Here is a 23,448-nt window from a genome sequence, read left to right as displayed (position 1 = left end):
AGGAAGAGGAGAGGGATTCGCGTCACTGGACATATTCATCAACAGGAGCTTATTTCTAAGGTGCTATTTGTTGACTCAGAGACAACACAGAGAGGAAAAGAAGAGACTCTACCTGGATATTGAGCTCTCAGACGTGATGTCCTTAGGTGACCTCACCGCGTTGAATTTACGCTTCGGCTGGTTCACTAGAATAAACAAAGAACATCTTTGGATAGAATGCAGACGTGGGAGGAGAAGGTACATGATGACATGGGCTGGCTAACATGACCGGACGGATTTGACCGTGGATACTTACTAGACACCTGGTGGACTTTCTTCACCATCGTGCCGTCGCCGCTCTGACCGTCCTTTGATCCGCCGATTCTGAGAGATCATTAAAACAGCCGTGCTTAGTATTGTACAAGACGGTCAGTCGGTTCAGAATGAACCTTTACAATCACAACAGAGAACGTTTGATATTGTCTAGATCTTCGCCTGAGAATGACTGTTAAGCATAGTAACATGCTTATGCCACAGGTTCTGTACAGTAAAATGCTTTCTTATCAATAAAGTCGTTACGTAATCTTAGGGTCATTTTTAAAAACCAGGTGTTAAAATAGGTAATGTTACCTCTGTACGCGAGACGGGGGTGCAAAGACGCCGTACTTGGGCAGGCAGGTGAAGTAGCGGACACCAAAAACAGACCCGTCATGCTTTCCTGTGGGCTGCTCCAGCTCCACACCAAACCAGTAACCTGGACACACAGACATCATCAATAGTTCAACTTGATTAAACATTTCTAAGCATTTGTCAAACATTTCTTGAAATTACCACCACCAGTGTTGCAGTGACTTGATTTCCCAGCAGACCTACCTGGGGCAAAGTCTGTCTTTCCGTAATAGCGTATGATTCCCTGCTTCACACCAGCAACCAGCACCCGGTCTCCAAGTTCCACTTTCACCCCATCTGGGTCCAGACTGGCCACGGACATAGACTTCTTCCTCAGAGCTGATGGAGGAAATCAAATGTTAGTTAACAAGTTATTTTTAAGCAATAAGGCACGAGGGGTGTGGTATATGGCCAATATTTCATGGCTAAGGGCTGTTCTTATACACGACACAGCGCGGAGTGCCTGGATACAGCCCCTAACCGTGGTATATTGGCCATATACCACCAACCCCCGAGGTGCCTTATTGCTATTATAAACTGGTTACCAACGTAATTAGAGCCGTAAAAACAAATATTTTGTCATACCCGTGGTATATGGCTGTCAGCCAATCAGCATTCAGGGCTCGAACCAGTTTATAATGTGTTATAAAGTCTATGAGTCATGTGTTATTTATGTGTTATAAAGACTGTGATTCAACAGATGGCTTGTTGTGCTCCTATGAGAATGAATGTCATGGCCCTTGATGGGGAAACTCTTTTGTGGAAGCCGCATTTCAGTTGTACAACTGACTAGGTGTCCCCTTTCACTTTCCTGTACCTTTCTCTCTCTCCATTATTTCCTTCTTTTCTTTCTTGTTCTTTCCTGTGACACGGGAGAAGTCCATGCGGGGCGTCTTGGGTGTGGAGGTGACCGAGGAGGGGGCCAGCTCAACAGCTTTGGCGATTTTCGACACTGGAGCAAAGATACCTTCAGGACAATAGAAGTGATTAGAGAAAACCCTGAAAAAAACCTGCATTGCATAAAACCTGCATAAAACTGACAAAGAAAGTTATGAAATCAAGTCTTCTCTTTGCTCTTTTCTCACGGGGAATCTTAGCGCATTTCAATAGATTTAAGAAAGAATTCCCAAAATGTGAGTGAAATAACAGGTGGTTACCCAATTTGGGGGGGCAGATGAAGTAACGCACCCCCCCCACACTTCCGTCGTTCTTGCCCTCTGGCTCGTCCAGCTCCACCCCTACCCATTGGCCACTGGCGAACTCCGTGGTCCCACAGAAGCGCAGGGTGCCCGTCTGTGGAGGAGAGACATTTATATTGGATTTTGACTATCAAATTGAATGAACCTTATTGATCCCCACAGGGGCTCATCGAACAAAACAAGCTATTTGTATTATTGAAGGTGATACCAGGCAGGATTAAATGGTGAACAACACTTCTCCACAGCACTGAGGTAGGACTAGTCTCAGAGACATCTCTAGACCAGGGCAGCATGCTTATCTGCTACTTTTCTGTCATTCTTTACTACTGAGATACTAGGGCCCAGGCCTGGCCAACCCTGTTCCTGGAGAGCTACCAATCTGAAGGTTTTTGCTCCAACTCTGATCTAGCGCACCTGATTCTAATAATTAGCTGGTTGATCATCTGAGTCAGGTTAGTTACTACTAGTGTTGGAGCGAAAACCTTCAGGAGGGTAGCTCTCCAGGAACAGGGTTGGCCAGCTCTGTGTCTAGGCTATGGTTAGTAGTCTACCCATCTCAACACAATAACATGTTTTAAGTGATTATACTGTGGTCAGTAGGACATACACTATATATACAAAGGTATGTGGACACCATTTCATTTGAGTGGATTCCAGTTGCTGACATACAGTAGGCCACACATAGGTTTTCAATGCATTTGAAGTGCAGTTAGTGATGCATGGTAAATACCAAATGAATGCACCGAGGGAGACTACGTCGTTTAGTGCAGTCAGTAATGCGGTCAGTCATTGAAATACACCTGAAAACACGATTAAATGTGCTCAGTTATGCAAGAAGACACAGGTCGAGGGCTACCCACCTGCTTCAGGTGATGCAGAGCTGAGATGTCAATTTCATCACTGCTCGATTTTTTGGGGAGCTATATGTGTTAACACAAGTGGGAATAAATGTTTGCTAGAATTCACGTTCTCTTCTCACACAGTACAACAAGCAGCAGGGCTCCACCATATAGGATGAATGATACCTCATACTGGCCACTATAAAAAAATATATAAAGATAATTGAAAGCCATTTCAATGGTCTTATGCACATAAACGCGCTCACAAAATTCAGCAGTTTATTTTAATTCACTTTTTTCAGTCTTTGAGGCTCCCATTTCTCACCCTTTGCCTCCCAATCCTGACAAACCGCACACACACACACACACACACACACCTTCATGTCGTCCAGCACCACACGGTCGCCCAGTTTCAGGCCGATGGAGGTGAGCATGAGGTTGCCAGGGATGTTGTCGTAGTTGAGCAGGGTGGCGCGGGGCAGGTTGCAGCTGAGTGGCACAGAGTCCAGCAGCAGCTGCTTCAGCTCCTTTGCCACCATGGCCGCCTCTGCTTTGTCCAGAGTCATGTCCATGGGGTCAGGGACCACCTCGGCCGGCCCCTGGCCCTTATCATTCTGTCAGAGACAGAGAAGACAGAGAAGGAGGGAGGGGAGGGAGAGAAAAAGGGACATCAGAAATAAATTGGCATATTTGTGTCGAAGTCATCCCCACATAAAACAGAAACAGAATCTGTTTTATCTGAAACAGTGTTTTTAAAGAGCGACTGCCCCTAAAAAGCAACATCTCATTTTGAAAATGGTCTATGTGGCATTGATATGAGCCATAAACATTTATTATACTGTTAAAATTGACTACAAAGTCTAAATAGGATAGTTTTGGTCATAAAGTCAGTCTGAGATTTGCGAAATGATAGAAATAAAGTGTATTTCATGGAATAAAAGGGTACTGTAACAGTTTAGCTTTGGCTGGGTTTATTTTAAGCCTGCCCACATGCCTACAGCTGACAGCACCCAAGTAATCATCAATTTGGTGCACAGCTGCATGAGACCTGATCATAATGTCCATGGTCAATTTGGTTTGACATTCGATAGCCCTATGGGGCTAGTTAGGGACATCAGTAAATTACACAATGTACACGGGACAATATTTTTAAATGCCAATAGCTCCAAATTTCAATGATCTAACAACCTCAAACCAACTATAAATTGTAGAAATTCAAATACAAATATTGAAATAATTTAATGAGACAACTAAAAGGTGGGCAACATAAAAAATACAGCGCCATTTACATTGTGTAAATTATTTATGGTCCCTAACAAGCCCCAGAGTTATCAAATGTCAAACCAACTTGCCACGGTCGCACACCAGCTGACTAAAGCTAATTGGTGAAAGAAGTTGGCTAAAAAAAGCAAAAGCTTTCCTAAGCGACTTCAAGGCCTGTTAGACTGTTTCACGTTATCTAGAAGGGTGAGTGACTGTAACCGTGTACTGTTTTGAGAGAGTGAATGTACAAACCAAAGACTGCTTGCCACGTGCAGACACACAAAAAATAGTTATTTCTTATGAAGTTGCTTCTTAATGACCAAGCTGAAAAACGAGGCCAAATCAGGAGGTTCAGCTCCCTTTTAAGTTACCAAGAAATCATATCAAAGAGACATGAAACCTCAGATGCACACCCATTCTATTAGGTCCACCTATATACTGTGGTACCGGGTCAGGCCCCCTTTTGCCTTCAGAACAGCCTGAATTCTTCGGAAAATTCCACAAGGGGTCGGAAAAGTTCCACAGGGATGTTGGTTCATGCTGACGCGATGGCATCACGCAGTTTCATGAAGATTAGACAGCGGTACATTCATGCTGCGAACAGCCCGTTCCATCTCAACCCAAAGATATTCTATTGGGTTGAGGTCTGGGGACTGACCAGGACACTCAAAAATAACTGAACTCGCTGTCATGTTCCAGGCGATGTCCACTCCTCAATTGTCCAGTGTTGGTGATCCCGTGCGCACTGGAGCAGCTTCTTCTTGTTTTTAGCTGATAGGAGTGGAATCCGGTGGGGTCGTCTGCTGCGATAGCCAATCCATGACAAGGATCGACGAGTTGTGTATTCCGGGATGCTATTCTGCACACCACGGTTGTACTGTGGTGTTATTTATGTGTTTGCTGCCCGCCTGTTAACACCTTTTCTTCTAAGAGTATATCTAGAAAATTAAAGGGTTCCAGGTAGAACCCTTTCTATAGAGGGTTCTACATGGAACCCAAAAGGGTTCTACCTGGAACCAAAAAGGGTTCTCCTATGGGGACAGCCGAAGAACACTTTTGGAACCCTTTTCTCTAAGCGTGTAGCTTACACGATTCTTGCTGCTCTCCTTCGACATCTCTCATCAACAAGCTGTTTTCGCCCACAGGACAGCTGCTGATTGGATGGTTTTTGATTGTCACACCATTCTTGGCAAACCCTAGACACTGTTGTGCGCGAAAAGCCCAGGAGGGCAGCCGTTTCGAAGATACAGGATCCGGCGCGCCTGACACCGACAATCATACCACACTCGAAGTCGTTTAGGTCACTTGTTTTGCCCATTCTAATGTTCAATCCAACAGTTACTGAATGCCTCGATGCCTGTCTGCCTGCTTTATATAGCAGGCCATAAGACTCACTGTCTGTAGGAGCGATCAAGCACCTAATAAACTGTCCAGTGAGTGTATATGCCATATTCAATTTCAGCATTTCTGTTTGTAGTTAGTTACCATGAGAAAGAGACGTACAAAAGAGAGGTCTAGTCAATAGTGCTCTTACCCGGACAGTGGGGTTGGCTCCATGCTCTAGCAGACACTGGACTGATCCCAGACACAGGTTGGAGGCAGCGATGTGCAGGGCTGTGCCATGGTGGAAGTCACTACAGGTGGAATTCAGCACTACAGAGACAGTACAACCAGGTTCAGATCAAATCAATCTGAATTGTAAAGCCAACGTCACCTATTGTCTTAGTTTTATTCTAAAAGCGTAAGCCAATTCCTTCTCCTAGGGGTCCCTGAAAGCATTGCCAATTTAATCTCTTAGGAGTCTCGTGTTGTGCTTGAGACCCATGGTCCTTAGGCAGGAAAATAACAATTGAGACAAAACGGCCACAATCAATGGTCAGGTGTGGTGGAGCGATGATAAATCAATGTAGGAGTTAATGAAATGGCCTTGGGTCAATGTTGGTAGGGGCTGGATGCAGTGTTCGTTCTGATTGGAAGTCCAGGGAGAGGAGGGAGGAGAAATACAGGAACATACAGGACATACACCAGGAGCATGCTAGAACTGACAAGGTCCAAGCAGGAGCTTTGGAGTGCGAGTGTGTGTGTATACAGTGAGTGAGTGTGCGGACAGGGTGAGGGAAGTCGTCTGGGGAGTGTTTGGAGAGGTTTATTAGTGTCCAACAGCTCCCGAGGACTGACTATGTTGTTAGTCGGCTAGGTAGGCTACATGGGTTGTGTTGACGCTACTCACCTCGGGGTTTGGAGGCCTTGAGGAGAATGCGAATCAGCTCTGGCACGTCGAAGTAGGCTGCGTAGTGCAGGGCGTTCATGTTGGTCCAGCGGCTGCGGAGACTCACGTCTGCCCCCATGGAAATTAGCTGATTGGACAGCCTGAGAGCAGCGGCAGGGTCACCTGGACGGGGTCACAAAGATGGACAAAATTTTTAGGAATCTACAGTAAAACTGCACTGAATCTTAAACTAAAAACACTTTATTTTATGAAAGCTTTATTAAGGATTCAGACATTTGAAATGAACAATCAGTTGAGAGTTTGTTTGAGAGTCTCACCGACTCCATGGGCCCCGGCTTTGCAACTGTAGTGGAGCAAGGTCATGTCTGTCAGTCCGTCACGGTCGTTGACATGGCAACCACGCTTCAAGATCTGAGAGGAGACAAGGACTGTTCAGTGAAGAGAGAGAGAGCGAGAGGCTAGGGGAAAGGCAGAGAGAGAAGTACTATCAGATGCCTTTAAAACACTATGAAACACTAAGGCCAGTCATCACTCACACATACAGACCACACCACCCCAGGGCAATAGCCTCTCATCTCTCTGAGTGATGCTCCCTGTGCTTAGCGTAGCCACATTAGCAGGATGAGCCATTCACACCCAAATAGCACAGACGACACGTGTTCGTGAACTCTAATGATGGGTAAGGTGAGGATAGCTTCCTGTTGTGTCATGAATTAAGCGCCACGTTCATTTCCACTGTATTGCAACTTCATCAGAGGCTGTCCTTGCGGAGTAGCATCCATCTACATGAGGAACCGGCAGCCATTTTGGATAGGTAAAACATTTGAGGGAGACAAATATTGAAATGATGGCAGTCGTTACTGGAAGTGACATTCATTAACTATGCTGTTTCAGCTGAATATCTAAGCTTGTACTCGGTACATTGGAAACAGTACTAATGGGAGATAACAGCAAACTATTCATGGCACCCTTTACAACGTGGAATAACCTCCATCAATGTCTCGCTGAGTGTCAGATGTGCTATGTAAAGCCATATTCCCAACGGTGAAGATTTGAAGATGCAGTGAAGCTCCAGTTAATTAGCTCTCTCTCTCGTGCCAGCAGACAGCAGTGACGGGTGTCGAGTGACAGGTGAAAAAGGACCCATCCTGATTCCTGAACTGGACTAGCAACTATCTTGGGACAGTTCAATATCCACCCGAGTCAATCAAGAGAGACGAAATGAGCACACTCTCCTCAAGCCCTGAGACTATGCCTTTTCATACAGAGGCATGTAGTCCAACTGAATGAACAAGATATTATCAGACAAGTCCTCTCCTGAGGCTTAATGAGGACACCACCATGCACACTTTCATGATTCAACATGGATTCTATAAGATGGATCCCTGTAGCTACAATGCTAACACGAGGCTAACATTGTCGAAAAGGAATTCGGGGCTATCCAAGTAGCTTGTTAAGAAGCGGTGGCCAATCTGTATGTGCCAAAGCCATACACTCCTGATTCGACTTCATTTAGGACTTTGTTAGGTTGAATCAGGTGCGTTCCTGATTTGATTGGAGCAAAAGCCTACATCCACATAAGCCTTTTGCAGATAAGTCAATGCATCTTTGTTAATGAAAATACTCTCAAATACTGTCAAAAAGACATTGACTATTTGCCAGAGGGCTGAGGTTGTTTACTGAGAGTGCAGCAGAGTTGTTCTTTGCCCATATCTGACAGCCTGGTCTGATTTAGAGTCTGTCTTAGTGCAGAGCCTGTTTGGGTAATGGAAAGACCCTATTATCTCAGCCATCAATCACAGCCATCATGGAGTCCCAGGGGACACCCAGGAACTGAGGCTGACTTTACGACCAATCCTAACACTAAATCTGCAAGGCTAAGAGGAAACCGAGTTAACTAAGAGTGTGTATTTGCTTGGTGTGTGTACATGTGTTTTTATGGGGCATATCTTCCCTCTCTCCAAGACAGTAGGGCGGGATTAGGAAATGAGTCTGAAACTTGAAGTATGCATACTTTATGTTGATTCACATCCCACCCTCATCACTCTTCCCCCTCAGGGTTATGAGAGTTCCTACTCCTATGGTCACATTAACACTACTCACACTGCAGTAATGGTTGGTCCTGAGCTAAAGCTGTGCACTTTCATCTGAGCAACAGATGAACAGAAGCCAAAGCCACCAAGCCTCCCAACAATACAGATCCCAAAATAAAACAACCCATTAAGGCACAAGACAAACACAAGATGAGTATTTCCCAATCCCATGCCCATACACATACACTTGCTTATTCAACAGCACATACTGTGTATGGGCATGGGACTGGGAAGTACTCATCTTAGGCTTGCCTTGTGCCTTAATGGGTTCTCTTTGTGGAGCCTTACCAACGTTGAGGCTCTACTAGTGGGTTTTGTCAAAAAACACTCACTTACTAGGTTAGTGTGATAACGAGTCTGTAATCTTCTAGTAGGACCTTGGCCAACAATAACAGTGTACCGCTGCTGACCGGCTCAGAGCCGCAGGATTTCACCACAAAGAGCGGTCGAACAACACAATTACTAGGCCTGCATCGACTGCATTCCTCCAGGGATCAAGGAACTTGATGCGTCTGTCCTGTTGGCAGCTCTGAAGAGCACGAGAGCAGAGCAGCAAGCTGAGACACAGACCAATGGACTTCTCTCCTTACTGCAAATGCAGCATGTGGTGATGGTGACCAACTCTAGAAGGTTGCATGCAGCTGAAAGGTCACTGCTCTTTAGATAGTAAGGGATTTAATACATTGATATTGTTCATGAGATTTCAATGAATTTGAGCTAAAAGGTGTGCATTGTTGTGTGTTACAGTATGTTGATGAGCGTTTCCATGTTCTCTTCAACTACTGACTGCATGGTGAATTTTGTTTCCTGTGTATATTGTATTTTGGTTGGAGACCTGTATCTTTGCTGCACTATGCAGTAATATACTCAATCGGTCTGTTATGTACAGTAGAAATAAAGAAAACAATTATATAGGTCCAAGCACAGAGCCTTGTGAAACGCCAAATTCAACTTTGTAGGCCAGGGATGGGCATCTGGCGTCCCGCCTCTTTTGTAGGCTCGCGGAAAAATGTCCATAAAAGGAACTCAGTCGGGATCTCAACTTATTGTTGAGAGTTACAATATTAGAATACACAAGGTGCAAATTTGGTTGTGCATCAGCAATTTTTCTCCTGCTATGTCAGTTGGACAGTCTCTCAACTAGCCCATGTCAGCTAACATTTTTTAGATCAGTAAATTAGTCTAACCAGCTATCTAAACTTGTATTAATCATAGCCGAATTACCAACTGGGTGGCCCCCATTGATTTTGTTAGTCACTCTCATTCAAATATCACATTAAAAACTGCAAACATTTCTCTCCACCCTATGGCACAATGTTTAGAATTGCATTAAATGAGTTATACAATTGCTAAATCTTCTCTCCGCCCCATGGCAAATCCTGTAGAATAGCAGCAAACTTGCTTTATAACTAATATTTTTTATATGCCCCATGGTAAACAAGGGCACTGCGTTCATCCACCTCTGGCCTGCTCGCCTCCCTACCACTGAGGAAGTACAGTTCCCGCTCAGCCCAGTCAAAACTGGTCGCTGCTCTGGCCCCCCCAATGGTGGAACAAACTCCCTCACGACGCCAGGACAGCGGAGTCAATCACCACCTTCCGGAGACACCTGAAACCCCACCTCTTTAAGGAATACCTAGGATAGGATAAAGTAATCCTTCTCACCCCCCCCCCTTAAAAGATTTAGATGCACTATTGTAAAGTGGCTGTTCCACTGGATGTCATAAGGTGAATGCACCAATTTGTAAGTCGCTCTGGATAAGAGCGTCTGCTAAATTACTTAAATGTAATGTAAATGTAGAATTGGAGGAAATGTACTTTAAAATGTCAATTGTTCCTTTCCGCTGTCAAGAGCAGCAAAATGTTTTGCTCGCAAGTTAGGGCCTCCCCCCCAACAAATGGCTAGGGCCGGCTCGGACGGCATGTGTGGGTATGAATGTGGTGCAGATCCATGAGCCACTGAGTTAAGATTTTTGTTGTGGCCTCCAGTGTTGTGTCTGAGCTGTATTCAGGCCTGTAGTCTGCTGAAAATCAGACCGGCAGTAACTCACCTCGTTTCCGATGAGGTCGATCTTGTGCTGGACCTGTGGGACCCACTGACGGATGATGGCAAACAGCTCTGGGATGGTGGTGCGCGGATCCAGCAGGATCTCCAGACACGCAGGATCATTTGGGTCAAAGAATGTGAAGGCTGGAAGGGTAGGGAATGCCAACAAGATAATTATCCTCCTCATCAAATCAGTATTACATGTGCCTCTCTTGCTATTTTTTTGTTCTTTGTCAGACAGCATATTGACTCATTCTGAATGTGTGATATTAAATATCATATTTTTTTTATTATTACAAAATATACATATATTTTGGGTTGTATTTTACAGGCCTGTTAGTGCACTCTATTTAATTACTTATGGAGTTCTCTGTGGGACGTCCAATATTTCTGTCCTGTTTAAAAGCACCGTTTCTAAAAGCAGGATGTGGTAGATTGAAGCCCTACCGAAGTGGGAACACAATTGATCTTACTTTGTTTTTATAATACACCATCATAATAAATGCACTGAAGCTTGTGGGCAAACTGAAATAAAAAGCTTCACATCATTTTAGCCTGCAGAAACCACTTACATTCATTGGCATAAAGTGTCCAGCAATACCATACTGTTAGCATATAACAGCCCCAAAGTCAAAATCCATCTGCTAAAAGGATCAATAACATGCCATAAAAGGCCTTGTTCACTTATTTATAGATCATATACATTTTATTACATATTTTCATTATGATTCTATGAATCTGCAGAGGTTGTTTTGACCAGGCAGTGGTCTGTGCTTGGTGAAAGGCTCTTTGTGGACCGAGGCTACAGCAGCACATGGCCCAGAGCCCAAAATCCACTGTTACATATAAAGGAGTGTTGAGTAGGGAGCATTATAACAAAGGGACTTGGCCTGTATTCACGAAACGTCCCAACGTGCTGATTTGGGGTCAGGTCACTCCCGTCTATATAATCTTATTCATTATGACCTAAAAAGCAAACTGATCCTAGATCAGCACTCCTACTATGAGACGGGCCCTGGAGCCTGAGGCCTAGGACCCACCATAGTCTTTGGGGAGGGGGGCCTGGGCAGATGGGTGGACCATGGGCCTCTTCCGGGGCTCATGAACTGGGCTCTGGTACTCAGAGGCAGGCTGGGCCTCCTCCTCCACCTCGGCAGTCTGCTCTTTAGTCATTCTGCTAGACGTCGGCGGGCCTGGAAAACAAGATGGATGACAAACATTCCTTGAGTGGCACTACAGAACAAACAGCTCCATCGCAGGTTTCTCTGAACAGTTCTCATGCGTCTATGACTCAGCCAAGAGTCACATGAAGTAGTAGCTTACAATAGTCTTGTTCCCATGGCAGCCTAGTCTATACCCTCAGAGCAGACAGGCTCTATGTTTGGATCTAGGGCCTGTGAGAGACGGTCACTAGTGACTCACTGATAACTGCACTTACTGACAAGAGATGAGGAGACTCAGAGAGCAGACAGGCTAACAGGCAGTCTAATTGATTGTACCATGTCAGTGCATGCTAATACTAAGTCTTTAATGTCCATCATTGTCCTGGACATAGCTAAAGGGCTGAGCTATATTTTCCAAATAGTATATGCAGCAGCAGATTTTGCACATCCGTTCTGACTATGGGAAATCAGGGATGCATGTACCGTACAGTATGTGTTGGACATTGCAGCACTCATTTCTGAGGGGCTGCTGAACAAACAGTAAAACATCTATGCAAAAGCCTTATAGTATCAGGATGTCGATGCTAATGCAATTTATATACAACACAATGGACCCTTTAGCCCATTACGTTGACTGGATTTCCACCGTGAAATAAATGTTCAATCTAGGGTCAGAGAATAAGCTATATGTATTTATTATAAACACCCCTTAAGAACAGAAGCACTAACACAACTGAGAAACGGTTTATCTCAACATTGAAATGGGAACAGTCTATGATAGCGTCAATTATTCACTGGGTCTTTTTTGTCACGTCCAAGGGCTGCTTCCTCCAAAGTCTGACTGCACGGTGAGCACGCATTTACATTACATTACATTACATTTAAGTCATTTAGCAGACACTCTTATCCAGAGCGACTTACAAATTGGTGCATTCACCTTATGACATCCAGTGGGACAGTCACTTAACAATAGTGCATCTAAAACTTAGGGGGGGTGGGGTGAGAGGGATTACTTAACCTATCCTAGGTATTCCTTAAAGAGGTGGGGTTTCAGGTGTCTCCGGAAGGTGGTGATTGACTCCGCTGTCCTGGCGTCGTGAGGGAGTTTGTTCCACCATTGGGGGGCCAGGGCAGCGAACAGTTTTGACTGGGCTGAGCGGGAGCTGTACTTCCTCAGTGGTAGGGAGGCGAGCAGGCCAGAGGTGGATGAACGCAGTGCCCTTGTTTGGGTGTAGGGCCTGATCAGAGCCTGGAGGTACTGAGGTGCCGTTCCCCTCACAGCTCCGTAGGCAAGCACCATGGTCTTGTAGCGGATGCGAGCTTCAACTGGAAGCCAGTGGAGAGAACGAAGGAGCGGGGTGACGTGAGAGAACTTGGGAAGGTTGAACACCAGACGGGCTGCGGCGTTCTGGATGAGTTGAAGGGGTTTAATGGCACAGGCAGGGAGCCCAGCCAACAGCGAGTTGCAGTAATCCAGACGGGAGATGACAAGTGCCTGGATTAGGACCTGCGCCGCTTCCTGTGTGAGGCAGGGTCGTACTCTGCGGATGTTGTAGAGCATGAACCTACAGGAACGGGCCACCGCCTTGATGTTAGTTGAGAACGACAGGGTGTTGTCCAGGATCACGCCAAGGTTCTTGGCGCTCTGGGAGGAGGACACAATGGAGTTGTCAACCGTGATGGCGAGATCATGGAACGGGCAGTCCTTCCCCGGGAGGAAGAGCAGCTCCGTCTTGCCGAGGTTCAGCTTGAGGTGGTGATCCGTCATCCACACTGATATGTCTGCCAGACATGCAGAGATGTGATTCGCCACCTGGTCATCAGAAGGGGGAAAGGAGAAGATTAATTGTGTGTCGTCTGCATAGCAATGATAAGAGAGACCATGTGAGGTTATGACAGAGCCAAGTGACTTGGTGTATAGCGAGAATAGGAGAGGGCCAAGAACAGAGCCCTGGGGGACACCAGTGGTGAGAGCGCGTGGTGAGGAGACAGATTCTCGCCACGCCACCTGGTAGGAGCGACCTGTCAGGTAGGACGCAATCCAAGCGTGGGCCGCGCCGGAGATGCCCAACTCGGAGAGGGTGGAGAGGAGGATCTGATGGTTCACAGTATCGAAGGCAGCCGATAGATCTAGAAGGATGAGAGCAGAGGAGAGAGAGTTAGCTTTAGCAGTGCGGAGCGCCTCCGTGATACAGAGGAGAGCAGTCTCAGTTGAATGACTAGTCTTGAGACCTGACTGATTTGGATCAAGAAGGTCATTCAGAGAGAGATAGCGGGAGAGCTGGCCAAGGACGGCACGTTCAAGAGTTTTGGAGAGAAAAGAAAGAAGGGATACTGGTCTGTAATTGTTGACATCGGAGGGATCGAGTGTAGGTTTTTTCAGAAGGGGTGCAACTCTCGCTCTCTTGAAGACGGAAGGGACGTAGCCAACGGTCAGGGATGAGTTGATGAGCGAGGTGAGGTAAGGGAGAAGGTCTCCGGAAATGGTCTGGAGAAGAGAGGAGGGGATAGGGTCAAGCGGGCAGGTTGTTGGGCGGCCGGCCGTCACAAGACGCGAGATTTCATCTGGAGAGAGAGGGGAGAAAGAGGTCAGAGCACAGGGTAGGGCAGTGTGAGCAGAACCAGCGGTGTCGTTTGACTTAGCAAACGAGGATCGGATGTCGTCGACCTTCTTTTCAAAATGGTTGACGAAGTCATCTGCAGAGAGGGAGGAGGGGGGGGGGGGGCGGAGGATTCAGGAGGGAGGAGAAGGTGGCAAAGAGCTTCCTAGGGTTAGAGGCAGATGCTTGGAATTTAGCGTGGTAGAAAGTGGCTTTAGCAGCAGAGACAGAGGAGGACAATGTAGAGAGGAGGGAGTGAAAGGATGCCAGGTCCGCAGGGAGGCGAGTTTTCCTCCATTTCCGCTCGGCTGCCCGGAGCCCTGTTCTGTGAGCTCGCAATGAGTCATCGAGCCACGGAGCGGGAGGGGAGGACCGAGCCGGCCTGGAGGATAGGGGACATAGAGAGTCAAGGGATGCAGAGAGGGAGGAGAGGAGGGTTGAGGAGGCAGAATCAGGAGATAGGTGGGAGAAGGTTTGAGCGGAGGGAAGAGATGATAGGATGGAAGAGGAGAGAGTAGCGGGGAGAGAGAGCGAAGGTTGGGACGGCGCGATACCATCCGAGTAGGGGCAGTGTGGGAGGTGTTGGATGAGAGCGAGAGGGAAAAGGATACAAGGCAGTGGTCGGAGACTTGGAGGGGAGTTGCAATGAGGTTAGTGGAAGAACAGCATCTAGTAAAGATGAGGTCGAGCGTATTGCCTGCCTTGTGAGTAGGGGGGAAGGTGAGAGGGTGAGGTCAAAAGAGGAGAGGAGTGGAAAGAAGGAGGCAGAGAGGAAAGAGTCAAAGGTAGACGTGGGGAGGTTAAAGTCGCCCAGAACTGTGAGAGGTGAGCCGTCCTCAGGAAAGGAGCTTATCAAGGCATCAAGCTCATTGATGAACTCTCCGAGGGAACCTGGAGGGCGATAAATGATAAGGATGTTAAGCTTGAAAGGGCTAGTAACTGTGACAGCATGGAATTCAAAGGAGGAGATAGACAGATGGGTAAGGGGAGAAAGAGAGAATGACCACTTGGGAGAGATGAGGATCCCGGTGCCACCACCCCGCTGACCAGACGCTCTCGGGGTGTGCGAGAACACGTGGGCGGACGAAGAGAGAGCAGTAGGAGTAGCAGTGTTGTCTGTGGTGATCCATGTTTCCGTCAGTGCCAAGAAGTCGAGGGACTGGAGGGAGGCATAGGCTGAGATGAACTCTGCCTTGTTGACCGCAGATTGGCAGTTCCAGAGGCTACCGGAGACCTGGAACTCCACGTGGGTCGTGCGCGCTGGGACCACCAGAGTAGGGTGGCCGCGGCCACGCGGTGAGGAGCGTTTGTATGGTCTGTGCAGAGAGGAGAGAACAGGGATAAACAGACACATAGTTGACAGGCTACAGAAGAGGCTACGCTAATGCAAAGGAGATTGGAATGACAAGTGGACTACACGTCTCGAATGTTCAGAAAGTTAAGCTACGTAGCAAGAATCTTATTGACTAAAATGATTAAAATGATACAGTACTGCTGAAGTAGGCTAGCTGGCAGTGGGTGCGTTGTTGACACTACACTAATCAAGTCGTTCCGTTGAGTGTAATAGTTTCTGCAGTGTTGCTATTCGGGGGCTAGCAGGCTAGCTAGCAGTGTTGTTTACGTTACGTTGCGTTAAAAGAACGACAATAGATGGCTAGCGAACCTAGAAAATCGCTCTAGACTACACAATTATCTTTGATACAAAGACGGCTATGTAGCTAGCTATGTAGCTAGCTACGATCAAACAAATCAAACCGTTGTACTGTAATGAAATGAAGTGAAAATGTGATACAACCTGTGAATGCGACCGGGTAGTTGAGTTCTATACAGAAGACGTTGGCTAGCGTTGGCTAGCGTTGGCTAGCTAGCAGAGTCACCTACGTTAAGGACGACAAATAGCTGGCTAGCTAACCTCGGTAAATTAAGATAATCACTCTAAGACTACACACTCTAAACCTAAACAACACAATTATCTTGGATACGATGATACGATGATACGAAGACAGCAAAGACAGCTATGTAGCTAGCTAACACTAAACTAATCAAGTCGTTCAGTTGAGTGTAATAGTTTCTCCAGTGCAGCTAATCAGTGGACGTTAGCTAGCTGGCTAGTGAAGACTACGTTAGGACGGCGAAATACGATAATTACGCAATTATCTTTGATACAAAGACGGCTATGTAGCTAGCTGAGAAGAAATTGCTAAGATAAGACAAATCAAACCGTTGTGATATAATGAAATATAATGAAAAAGTTATACTACCCGTTGGAGCGACGTGCAGATGCGACCACTCGCTCCAACCGGAACAGATCCATCCGGCCTGAACATGATTATGCTGCCAAGTAATCTAATACACAGACTATATTGTCCATCCATGCCTCTGCTAATCCTTTAGGATTTTGAAAGAAGTCCAGAGAGAGAGAAGAAAGAGAGACAGAGAGAGAGCTCATCACATAATCAGTAAAAGCCTTATCCTATTGCGCAGCTGTGCTATTGTATCAGTCTACCAACTCAAGCATTATCGGGTCAAACAGTGAGGCAAAACAGAGGCCATACAGTGGTCTGTGCTGTATTCATTACGCTTACAGGCTGACCACACACATTGCAAAATAAAGGTAGAAATCTATGTTATTCAATTACTGCACCCACACTGCTCGTGCGCGCCAACGAGCGTCTGCGTTGCCAAGGGCTAAAATAGAAATCAGTTCTATTTCTGACGCAGATCGCGCAACAAGTCCTGCCTCTCCCATCTCCTCATTGGTTTATATAAGCAGATATACACGTGCCATCTCCTCATTGGTTATACCCATGTGGGTGACTGAAAGACAAACGAGTTCAGTGGCGGTAATACACCTAATTTATGAAAGTTGCCAATCGCAATATAAAATCAAGAGAAGAAAAAGCCTGGAAGGAAGAGAGATGACTAGAAATGATTCGGTTGACCGTTTTATGTGTGGATTAATTGGCGGAGTAGAGGACCTTGTGCATTTCAGGTAAAATAACAACTCAATGTTTATATCCCAGGACAAATTAGCTAGCAACAGCAAGCCAGCTAAATAGGACAAATTAGCTAGCAAGTGCAAGCTAACTAGCCATAAAGAGTTTTCTTTGATATTTTAACCTGCGTGTCATGATTGCTTTTGGTGTGGGGGGACAAAATACATTTCTGCACGATGGCACACGTGCACAGCCGGTTTGGGTTCCGTGTTAGGGTAACTGCATTAACAGAGACCGATTCTGCTGTGATACAGACTCAAAGCTAAATGAACAAACCCCACTCAGGCAGATACCTGATACTCTACGAATCGCCTGTTTCCTTCAGTTGCATCATATTGAGGGGGTTCCTAGTCGTGTTTGGATATGGAAACATAACATGGATACATAGTCAAGAGATATCATAGCCTGGATGATTTGGGAGCAAATGTCCCTGCGCAGTGAGTCACTTTACCCACGAGCTCCTACATTTGACTTTGATTTCTTCCTTTAGTTATATGCATTCTTAAGTGCTTCCCATGATCTGTACTGAATCAATAGCCACTGCAGAATGGGTGATACAACAAGTTTCCTGACACCCCAAAAGGATTATGTTGAAACAAAGTCTATCCAAGATATAGGGTCCGATGACTGGTAGATAACTATACCTGTGCTGTGCAATACCTGTCACCAATTATGAGTCCAGTAATGGCAGCCATCATCGTCTCCTCTGAGTTGCCCTGCTCCTCTTAGTTCCAAGCCCTGATCTGACAGTAGTGTGTTTTATGAATGAAGTCTCAGTCAAAGACAGCATTTTCACTGGAATAAATGTGATGTATAATTAGCAAGAGCATATTATTTGTTTGAATAAAATCGAGTACTGTATATGACTACGTCTTATGCAACAGTGCTCATATGAGTCAACAAGATGTGTAAAACCTGGAGGCAAATACATTTAGATAGCAAAATATGAGGAAAAACAGGTGCAACAAACCTTACAGATTTTTTGATCTTCTATTCAATACCTATTGTAATGGAATGAATAGCATTTTACCATTTGGCTGGGTCACACTAATGCCATCCTACTGAATTTGACAAAAACAATAGGCCAGAGCTTATATGTTTGAGTCATTGACGATAAATAAAAACAATATATTAGTGTTGCAATGAGCAATAACGCAAAATGTGCATATTGCATTGCTCTACAACGTGCATATGATAAAATGGAAAAAAACGAGAAATAACGCCCCGTTGACAAACAATGAGACATATGCTGGAGGAGGATTTTACAGATCACATGTGAAACTATTCCTTTGATCCAATAACAATGAGAAAACGCATAATATATGGGCCGATGTCTTATGTTTGCGTTTATATGATAAAATGGGCGGAAAAAAAACATCCGCCAGTGAGATTTCATGGAACAGTGTTTTCAGAGCATCCATCTTTCTAGGCTCGGTATCAAGGCAAACACACATGCTGTGAAAAACACAGGAAGCAAATACATTTTATCAAACAAAATATAATAATTAGAATCTTATATGCATGAATGATATTCATCTTACCTCAAAACAATCCTTTTTGATTATCTCAAGCTTTTCCTCGCGGTTCAGCTAAATGCGAACAGCAATGGTGCTGAGGATGCTGCTATAATGCTGCGAAGGTCTTTCTCTGTGACTGCGTCACGGGCGTGAACACGCATGGACCACAACCATACACAACGTAGGCTACGAGCACAATTGTGAGTGTCCTTCCTTGGCACAGGAATTCGCCTAGTTACCACAGCCACAAAATTAGCTATAATTAAAAAATTCACGAGGTAAAAAATGGCTTTTTAAAATCTTAATTTAAGATTAGGGTTCGGTATAAGTGTGGTTAGGGTTACATTTAAAATCGCATTTTAAGAAAATAAAGGCCAGAGTTTGTATGTATAGCCCCTTTAGAAAATATAAATGGACTGTTAGAAAATGTATATATATATATATATATATATATATATATATATATATATATTCTTAACATTTTCTAACAGTCCATTCATATTTTCTAACGGGGCTATACATTTGGGTGAGGTTTCTTTCTCGCCTGAGTAGCCTCGTTTCACTGCCAAAAATAAAATGAAACCATCTAGTATTCAGCGAAATAACAACACCATGTCAAATAATTAACATCCAATCACATTAACCGTTACTCTCTTGCGGGGAATTCCACTAATGGTCCATATGTAGCCAAACGTAGCTGCTGCTCATTCCGTTTGAGCGACAATTGATAAGTGGTTAAAAAAGTAAGAGACACATGCCAGCTCTACTGGTAGTACTGCTACTACCAGCAGTACTGCTACTACCAGCAGTACTACACCTGCACCTGTCCACGACACAAGTTGTTCTGCTTCCACGAGCACATCCAATGCTAGCATCAGTAATTCTACATTGTTAGCCCAGCTAGCATGGACACTGACAGTTGTAAATCTGATGCAGCCAAAGAGCTAACAGACACGGATGTTGGACCATCGAAGAGGTGCAAATATGAGAACTACATTGTTTTGGGGTTCACTTATATTGGGAGTAGTGCCTTTCCTCAGCCGCAGTGTGTTATATGTGCAAAAGTACTGTCTCACAACTCGATTAAACTTTCACTCTTGCGCAGACATTTAAAAACAAAACATGCCAATTTGAAAAATAAACCATGGGAGCTTTTTGAGTGAGAATTAAGATGACTTTTGAGTAGTAATACATGTATAAAAGCAACAGATACCATTACTACGAAGGGGCTAGAAGCCTCTTATATGGTGAGCTACCGAGGGTATATGTCTGTTACGTTTATGGGGGGGTCAATTAAGGAAGACATTCTCTTCTGCAAACCACTGGAAACCAGGACATTTACATTACATTTAAGTCATTTAGCAGACGCTCTTATCCAGAGCGACTTACAAATTGGTGCATTCACCTTATGACATCCAGTGGAACAGCCACTTTACAATAGTGCATCTAAATCTTTTAAGGGGGGGAGGGAGGGGGGGGTGAGAAGGATTACTTTATCCTATCCTAGGTATTCCTTAAAGAGGTGGGGTTTCAGGTGTCTCCGGAAGGTGGTGATTGACTCCGCTGTCCTAGAGTCGTGAGGGAGTTTGTTCCACCATTGGGGAGCCAGAGCAGCGAACAGTTTTGACTGGGCTGAGCACAGGACAACAGGAGAGGATATTTTTAAAGCACTGGACAGCTTTGTGACATCAAATGGACTTTGGTGGTCAAGATGTTTTGGTATCTGTACTGATGGTGCAAAAGTCATGACAGGGAGACATAGTGGAGTGGTAATGTGCGTGCAAACAGTTGCTCCCGACCCCACTTGGGTACACTGCAGCATCCACGAGAGGCTCTTGCTGCTAAGGGAATGCCTGACAGCTTGAATTATGTTTTGGACACTACAGTGGAAATGGTTAACTTTGTTATGGCAAGGCCCCTGAACTCTCATGTATTTTCTGCACTATGCAATGATATGGGCAGCGACCAAGTGACGCTTTTACAACATACAGAAGTGCGCTGGTTAACAAGGGCCAAAGTATTTTTTTTTTAATTGACAGACGTTAAAGTTTTCTTTACTGACTATCATTTTCGCTTATCTAACAGCATTGCATGATTTAAAAAGGTTTCTCAAATGACTGACCTATCTGGTTGATGTTTTTTCTCGCCTGAATGATCTGATTCTAGGATTACAGGGACTCCGCAACTAAACTAAGCAAAAAAAGAAATGTCCCTTTTTAAGGACCCTGTATTTCAAAGATAATTTGTTTAAAAAAATACTTCACAGATCTTCATTGATGTTTAAACACTGTTTCCCATGCTTGTTAAATTAACCATAAACAATTATTGAACATGCACCTGTGGAATGGTCGTTAAGACACTAACAGTCAAACTTAGGACATTAAAGAGGCCTTTCTACTGACTCTGAAAAACATCAAAAGAAAGATGCCCAGGGTCCCTGCTCATCTGCGTGAACGTGCCTTAGGCATGCTGCAAGGAGGCATGAGGACTGCACATGTGGCCAGGGCAATAAATTGCCATGTCCGTTCTGTGAGACGCCTAAGCGCTACAGGGAGACAGGACGGACAGCTGATCGTCCTCGCAGTGGCAGACCACGTGTAACAACACCTGCACAGGATTGGCACATCCGAACATCACACCTGCGGGACAGGTACAGGATGGCAACAACAACTGCCCGAGTTACACCAGGAACGCACAATCCCTCCATCAATGCTCAGACTGTCCGCAATAGGCTGAGAGAGGCTGGACTAAGGGCCTGTTGTAAGGCAGGTCCTCACTAGACATCACTGGCAACAGCGTCACCTATGGGCACAACCCCATCGTCGCTGGAACCAGACAGGACAAGCAAAAAGTGCTCTTCACTGCCAAGTCGCCGTTTTGTCTCACAAAGGGTTGATGGTCGGATTTGCGTTTATCGTCGAAGGAATGAGCGAGGCCTGTACTCTGGAGTAGGATCGATTTGGAGGTGGAGGGTCCATCATGGTCTGGGGCGGTGTGTCACAGCATCATTAGACTGAGCAGGCAATCTAAACGCTGTGCGTTACAGGGAAGACATCCTCTTCTCTCGTGGTACCCTTCCTGCAGGCTCATCCTGACATGACCCTCCAGCATGACGATGCCATCAGCCATACAGCTCATTCTGTGCGTGATTTCCTGCAAGACAGGGAATGTCAGTGTTCTGCCATGGCCAGCGAAGAGCCCGGATCTCAATCCCATTGAGCACGCCTGGGACCTGTTGGATCGGAGGGTGAGGGCTAGGGTCATTACCCCCATAAATGTCCGGGAACTTGCATGTGCCTTGGTGGAAGAGTGGGGTAACATCTCACAGCAAGAACTGGCAAATCTGGTGCAGTTCGCCGGAGGAGATGCACTGCAGTACTTAATGCAGCTGGTGACCACACCAGATACTGACTTACTTTGTTCAGGGACACATTATTCCATTTCTGTTAGTCACATGTCTGTGGAACAAATCAGGGGGAATGGGGAATGGGGAACCAGGTGTGCGTAATGAGACAAGACAGTCCGGGGTTGGTGGTAATGATCCAGCTCAGTCACTCCTATAAGGCCTGTGACTTAGACTTCCGGAGCTGGTGAACGGAATGAGCAGCAGTGTAAGGGGGAATCCGTGACAATGTTCTAAAGGTCCACATCAGTGGCTTGTAGGCTATGCATGGAAGATAGGAGATGCTAAATGTGTTTATGTTAATTAACGGTCAATTGCCATGAGACTGGCAGTTATTTGCTTGACAATCACCGGCTGAAAAAATGCCACAGCCTTATCCACAGAATCAGAACTCTGTTACTGGAATATTTGTGGTTGGGTCTAGCTGAAGTGCAGCTGGGTCATGCAGCATGATGTCACTTTCTGACCTTAGTTCTTTTGCTATGTCTTTGTTTTATGTTGGACAGGGCGTGAGTTGGGGTGGGTTGTCTATGTTCGTTTGTCTATGTTGTGTTTTGCGTTTGGCCTGGTATGGTTCTCAATCAGAGGCAGGTGTTGTTAGTTGTCTCTGATTGAGAATCATACTTAGGTAGCCTTTTCCCACCTGTGTTTCATGGGTGATTGTTTTCTGTCTTTGTGTATGTCACCAGACAGGACTGTTTCGTTTCGTGTCATTCTCTTTGTTATTTTTGTTTTAGTGTTCTGTGTTTAATAAATTCATCATGTACACGTACCACGCTGCGCATTGGTCCTCCGATCCTTGCTACTCCTCCTCAGAAGAGGAGGAAAACGAATGTTACAGAATGGACATGGGAGGAGATTCTGCACGGCAAGGGACCCTGGGCACAGGCTGGGGAATATCGCCGCCCCAAAGCAGAGCTGAGGGCAGCGAAAGCTGAGCGGCGGTGGTATGAGGAGGCAGCACGGCAGAGCGGCTGGGATGAGAGGCAGCCCCAAAAATGTATTGAGGGGGCACAAGGGGAGTGTGGCTAAGTCAGGTAGGAGACCTGAGCCAACTCCCCATGCTTACCGTGGAGAGAGGTGGACCGGGCAGGCACCGTGTTATGCCGTGAGGCTCATGGTGTCCCTGGTGCGCAGGCATAGCCCGGTGCGTTACATCGCAGTGCCTCGTATCGGCCGGGCTAGAGTGGGTATCGAGCCAGGTGACATGAAGCCGGCTCAGTGCCAGCACAGCCCAGTGCGGTCTATTCCACCTCGCCGCACTGGCCTGGCTACGGGGAGAATCCAGCCAGGTAGGGTTGTACAGGCTCGGTGCTCGAGACCTCCAGTGTGCCTCCACGGCCCGGTCTATCCGGTGCCTCCTCCACGCACCAGGCCTCCGGTGGCAGCCCCCCGCACCAGGCTGTCTCTCTGTCTCCTCCCTACAGGTGCTCCCGCCTGACCAGCACTG

General features: G+C 45.9%; 1 protein-coding gene across 3 annotated transcripts in view; it reads right to left on the bottom strand.

Moving 5' to 3' along the window:
- Positions 1–23,448, bottom strand: part of LOC124005011 (CAP-Gly domain-containing linker protein 3-like) — a 28,338-nt gene that overhangs the window by 3,085 nt on the left and 1,805 nt on the right. Inside the window, exons 1-14 of one of the 3 annotated variants that reach the window (XM_046313837.1) lie at positions 18,620–18,755; positions 11,360–11,512; positions 10,324–10,463; positions 6,497–6,590; positions 6,180–6,341; positions 5,484–5,602; positions 3,064–3,300; positions 2,708–2,767; positions 1,806–1,941; positions 1,466–1,615; positions 853–987; positions 610–733; positions 296–363; positions 113–185 (exon numbers count right to left, since the gene is read on the bottom strand). In XM_046313837.1, the coding sequence (XP_046169793.1) occupies positions 113–185; positions 296–363; positions 610–733; positions 853–987; positions 1,466–1,615; positions 1,806–1,941; positions 2,708–2,767; positions 3,064–3,300; positions 5,484–5,602; positions 6,180–6,341; positions 6,497–6,590; positions 10,324–10,463; positions 11,360–11,492 (1,631 nt within the window). In that variant the 5' untranslated portion in view covers positions 11,493–11,512; positions 18,620–18,755. Of the gene's footprint in view, positions 1–112; positions 186–295; positions 364–609; positions 734–852; positions 988–1,465; positions 1,616–1,805; positions 1,942–2,707; positions 2,768–3,063; positions 3,301–5,483; positions 5,603–6,179; positions 6,342–6,496; positions 6,591–10,323; positions 10,464–11,359; positions 11,513–18,619; positions 18,756–23,448 lie in introns of those variants that run through there. The other 2 variants (XM_046313838.1, XM_046313839.1) reach the window with 2 other exon arrangements.

Source organism: Oncorhynchus gorbuscha, linkage group LG19 (assembly GCF_021184085.1).
Source record: "Oncorhynchus gorbuscha isolate QuinsamMale2020 ecotype Even-year linkage group LG19, OgorEven_v1.0, whole genome shotgun sequence".
Classification (NCBI taxonomy): Eukaryota; Metazoa; Chordata; class Actinopteri; order Salmoniformes; family Salmonidae; genus Oncorhynchus; species Oncorhynchus gorbuscha.
This window is presented reverse-complemented; position numbering and strand designations above follow the sequence as displayed.